The sequence below is a fragment of the Tupaia chinensis genome, unplaced genomic scaffold (assembly GCF_000334495.1).
Source record: "Tupaia chinensis unplaced genomic scaffold, TupChi_1.0 Scaffold000097_1, whole genome shotgun sequence".
NCBI classification, from domain to species: domain Eukaryota; kingdom Metazoa; phylum Chordata; class Mammalia; order Scandentia; family Tupaiidae; genus Tupaia; species Tupaia belangeri.
The window spans coordinates 7,247,933-7,252,786 of record NW_006159559.1 but is presented as its reverse complement, the minus strand read 5'-3'; the positions used below and the strand labels follow the sequence as shown (position 1 = coordinate 7,252,786).

General features: G+C 40.2%; 1 protein-coding gene across 1 annotated transcript; it reads right to left on the bottom strand.

Moving 5' to 3' along the window:
• Positions 1 to 921: 921 nt before the first annotated feature.
• On the bottom strand, positions 922 to 1,818 carry LOC102493600 (transcription elongation factor A protein 2). The gene has a single exon (XM_006143370.1). It carries the CDS (start codon positions 1,816 to 1,818, stop codon positions 922 to 924), a length of 897 nt encoding a protein of 298 aa, XP_006143432.1.
• Positions 1,819 to 4,854: the final 3,036 nt, after the last annotated feature.

Here is a 4,854-nt window from a genome sequence, read left to right as displayed (position 1 = left end):
TCCCTACTTGAATGCATTTTATTTTATTCACTTGTCTAATTGCATTGGCTAGAACTTCCAGTATGATACTGAAAGGGACTGGAGAAAGTGGGCAGTCTTGTCTTATTCCCGTTTTTAGTGGAAAAGCTTTCAGCCTTTCCCCACTCAGTATTTTAACTATGTGTTTTCCATATATGGCTTTTATTGTATTAAGTAAAATCTCTTCTATACCATTTTTGCTGAGAGTATTAATCTTGAAGGGATGTTGTATTTCGTCAGACACTTTGATTGATATTATCATATGGCTTTACCTTCCCTTCTGTTAGTATGATGTATTACATTTATGGTTTTATGTATGTTGAACTACCCTTGCATCACTAGAATAATGCCATCTTAGTTGTGGTGTATCTTTTTAATGTGTTGTTGGATACAATTTGCCACTCTATTATTGAGAATTCTTACGTCTGTACTCAACAGAGATATTGGTTTGTGGTTTTCTTTTTTGTGATGTCCTTGTCTGGTTTTGCAATGAGGGAGATGGAGACTTCATAGAATGAATTTGAGAGGTTTTCCTTTCTTTTGGATCATTAGAACCCATTTGAGTAGAATAGGAGTTAGCTCTTCTCTAAAGGTTTATGTAATCACCTTTCCTGTTGTACTACATCATTTCATTTTTCTTATTTTATTGATGTCTTAGTACATGTTTGTGTTGCTAACAAATATCTGAGACCGTGCTTTTACAAAGAAGGTAAAAATTAATTTAACTTAATTTTAGAATTTATTTATTTTTAAAACAAAAAAACTTTTACCCATGACAGGGAAAGGGCACGAGGGTGCACACCACTCAGGCAGGTTGTGCCATCAGAGAAGCTATGATGACTGAGGACAGCAGATGACCAGCAGTGGCCATGACCCAAGGCTGCCGCACATCTGCAGAAGGGCTCAGCAGAATTTCCAGCGGTTTCCACACTCGTTGCAGAGGACGAAGGTGGTCATGGGCTCATCAGAGCTGCGGGTTTGGGCCTGAGTGTAGGTGCAACTCTTCCCACTGCACTTGCCACAGGTAATCAGGTCTGTTTGCGTGCCGCCAGTGCGGGCTTTCTGATGTTTGCGGATGGCCTCCCTAGTCATGGCTTTTCGTATCTCCTTCATCTCGTCGCTTGCCATCTCCTCCGCCGTCATCACAGCGATCTGCTGGGGCGTTATGACTCCGCGCAGCACTTTCCGTCGCAGGTCAGGGTTCTTGGCATCCCTCAGGTTGAAGATGCGACTACGCACGCGGTTCTTGTACTTCCCGTCTGTGTTCCCGATGTCACGGAAGATACTTTCCTCAATCTGTGCTGACAGGCTCTCACAGTCCGCACCGAGGGCCACATAGTCAAGATCCTTCTGCAGGGCAGCAGTCAGCATCTCACAGCACTTGCTGCGAATGGCATCACAGGTGACAGACCCTGGGAGGAACGCGGTGATCCTTGGGGTGGTCGGCATTCTCGGCTGCTCTGACTTCTTGGGGCTGGGATCTGTGACCTCAGAGGCATCCTTTGAAGACATGGGCAGAGGCGCGTCTCTCTCAAAATTGCTGGCTTTGGCATCTGAAGTCTTCAGGAGCTTCTTCCAGGACTTGATGAGGGACTTGGCCAGTGCAATAACCTCTTTATCCGAGCTCTGCTTCTGCAAGGCCTTGACAGACATAAACACACGGGTGGACCTGAGCAGCTGCAATGTGATAGGTATGGCCTTCAGCTCTCGGAGCAGGTCCAAAGCTCCCTCCGTGCTTTTCTTGGTCACTAGCTTATCCAGGTGGCGGGTTATCCGCACAATCTCCTCTTGCTTGCCCATTGGGAGCAATGCCGGTACCTTACTATGCAGCCTCACTGCCTGGCTAAGACTGGCTTCAGCTGACACTGCCTCTGGCACAGGGGCCAGATAGAAGTTTATTTACAAACTCACAGTACTGGTGGCTTGAAAATTCAAAGTCCTAGGCCTACAACACAGCAAATAGAAATGCAGAAGTTGTTTGGCATATGAAAAGAAAGAAGTCCTGGCCTCTCTTTTATAGTAACCAGATTTCTCAAGAACTAACTCCTTCCTCTCAGGACAGCTAGAACTGATTGGATCTCAGGAGATATCATTAACCTATCCCTGAGACCATTCCCTCATGATTCAATCAATCAATCACCCTAAGCCAGTCACTGCCCACTATCATTAACCAATCCCTGAGACCATTCCTCATGATTCAATCAATCAATCACCCTAACCCAATCACTGCCCACTCTCATTAACCATTCCCTCATGATTCAATCAATCAATCACCCTAAGCCAATCACTGCCAACTATCATTAACCAATCCCTGAGAACATTCCCTCATGATTCAATCAATCACCCTAAGCCAATCACTTTCCCAGGCCTTATCCCAGGACACCATGAAGCAATTAAGTTTTCATTTCGTTCTTTACAATACAATTAAATTCCAAAACATGAATTTCTGTGGGACATATATTTTTTAAAGAATTATTTCATTTACTTTTATTCATTATTATTATTTTTTTAATTTGACCAGAGAGAGGAGAGAGAGAGAGAGATGGAGCATGGTGGGGAGGAACAAGTAGGAGGGAGAAAGCAAGCCATGACGTCCAGGACTCAAGCTGAGGTCGACCGTGTGAGAGTCGTGCATTTTAACCACCATGCCACTTGCTGGCCCTGGGAGGTATATTTAAACCATGCCAGTCAGGTATGTTTTAAAATGCTAAGTAATAATGATGATCCTGAACATCATATTCATGATGCTTAGAATGTTTCTACTATTTCACCATTAAATATAATGGTATTACCTGTGGTTAAGGTAGATATTCTACACCAAGGAAGTATCCTGGATATCCAACTTTTCCTTTGCATCTAAATCAGAAATGAATATTAAATTATAGCAAATGTCTTCTCAAAAATCTGTTGAAATACACATGGGCATTCTTGACAGACCTATTGATGGAATGTATTAATAATTTTTTAATGCTAATCTTTACATTCCTAGGAAAAAAATTTGATGGGTTAAAGTAACTGATTTTTTAAAATAAACCTTAATAACGTTGCCACTTTTTAAAGATAACTATATTTGAGCCAGCAGTTGGCATGGTGGTTAAGGCACTGGTTGACCATGGTTGAAGGGCCAGACCCGTCCAGTGACTTGAAAATCACTGCAGGCACCCGTGCATGCAAAATCCTGAGAAGAGAAGAAGGAATTGCAGTGTGGCCACCTACCCTGGCGGAAGTGATCTCTCACTTTCCCTGTCTCTGTCTCTTGAACACACATGGTCTTTGGCAAAACATTTAAAAAAAGAAAAGGATAACTATATTTAAAAGTCTACAGGGGCCAACAGGTGGCATAGTGGTTAAGGCCCTGGACTCCCACATGGTCGACCATGGACCTGGTGGCTTGAAACACACACCAGGCATGTGTGTGTGTGCATGTCCAAAATTCTGAGAGAAAAATGGAGAAGAATGGATTGTGGTGTGGCCATCCCCCCCCCACCGGGGGTGTGATTTCTCACTTTCTTTCTCTCTGTCTCTCTGGCAACTGCAAATGCCTATAACAAAAATATTTAAAACAATAAAAAGATAGTTCACAATTTTATTTCTGAAGCTATACTTGTCAAGTTTTGTTAGAAGAATTTTCCTATCACAAAATTAATAAGATAGTACTATCTTTTTATTATTAGACTAAAGAATATAAAAATTATTTATTAAGTTGTTTAGAATCTATATTATCAGTTGAAAAAAATGTGCCTTTTCGTCTTTTGCAGTAATTCTGCAATACGTGGAATTTTCTTTTTGTGGTTTATGATCTATACAAATATTATTCTTTCAAGACAGTGTCTCACTACTCCTCTGCCACAATCTCCCAGTTGAGCCTATAGGCACATGCCACCACACCAGCCACTAGGCTGCACTGAGAGTCAAACTCAGGCCTCCAATGAGATCTCAGCCTACAGAGCAGAGTCTTAGCAGCACATGCCATTGCTACTGGGTCTGATTTAATTTTACTGTAAATTGACAAATTATAATTATGTATTTATGGGTTATGAACTGATGTTATGATACATGTTTACAATGTGGAATGATTAAATAAAGCTTATTAACATGTTCATCACCTTGTTTACCTATCATTTTCTATGGTGATATTCTCAGCAATTTTGAAATACATATGTTATCAGTAACTGTAGTCACCATGCTATGCAATGACTCTTGAAAAAATGTATTCTTCCTATCTAGCTGACGCTATGTAACTATTCGTCCAACATCTAAAAACCCCATTTTACTTCCTGCTTCAATGAATTCAGGTTGTTTTAGATTCCACGTAAAAGTGAGAACACTCCATATTTGCCCTCCTGTGATTGGCTTATCTCACCTAATATGATGTCCTCCAGGTTCATGCATATTGTCAAAAATTAAGGATTTTCTTCCTTTTTAAGGCTGAATTGTATTTAAGTGTGCATACCAAATTTTCTTCATTGATTCATCGATTGAATATACTATAATAATTTAGTATTAAAATCATCCACTTTATCAAGATTTTCAAATTCATAAGTATACTGAGAAATGGGCATAGTATTCTCTTCCTTTGTAAATACAGGTATATCTCTTAAATATTGTGGGTTCAGATCCAGACCACCACAATAAAGGAAATATTGCAATAATCATAACACAAGTCACACATTTTGGGGTTTACTAGTGCATACAAAAGTTGTATTTACACTAAACTGTAGTCCATTAAGTAAACAATAGCATTATGCAAAAAAAAACCCTCTGTACATACATATTTTAAAGATACTTTATTGTTAAAAAATGCTAATGATCATCTGAGCCTTCAACAAGTCATGA

What these genes read in the sequence shown, in the direction of transcription:
- LOC102493600 (XM_006143370.1), bottom strand. Translation starts at nt 1,818, where the DNA reads ATGGGCAAGCAAGAGGAGATTGTGCGGATAACCCGCCACCTGGATAAG.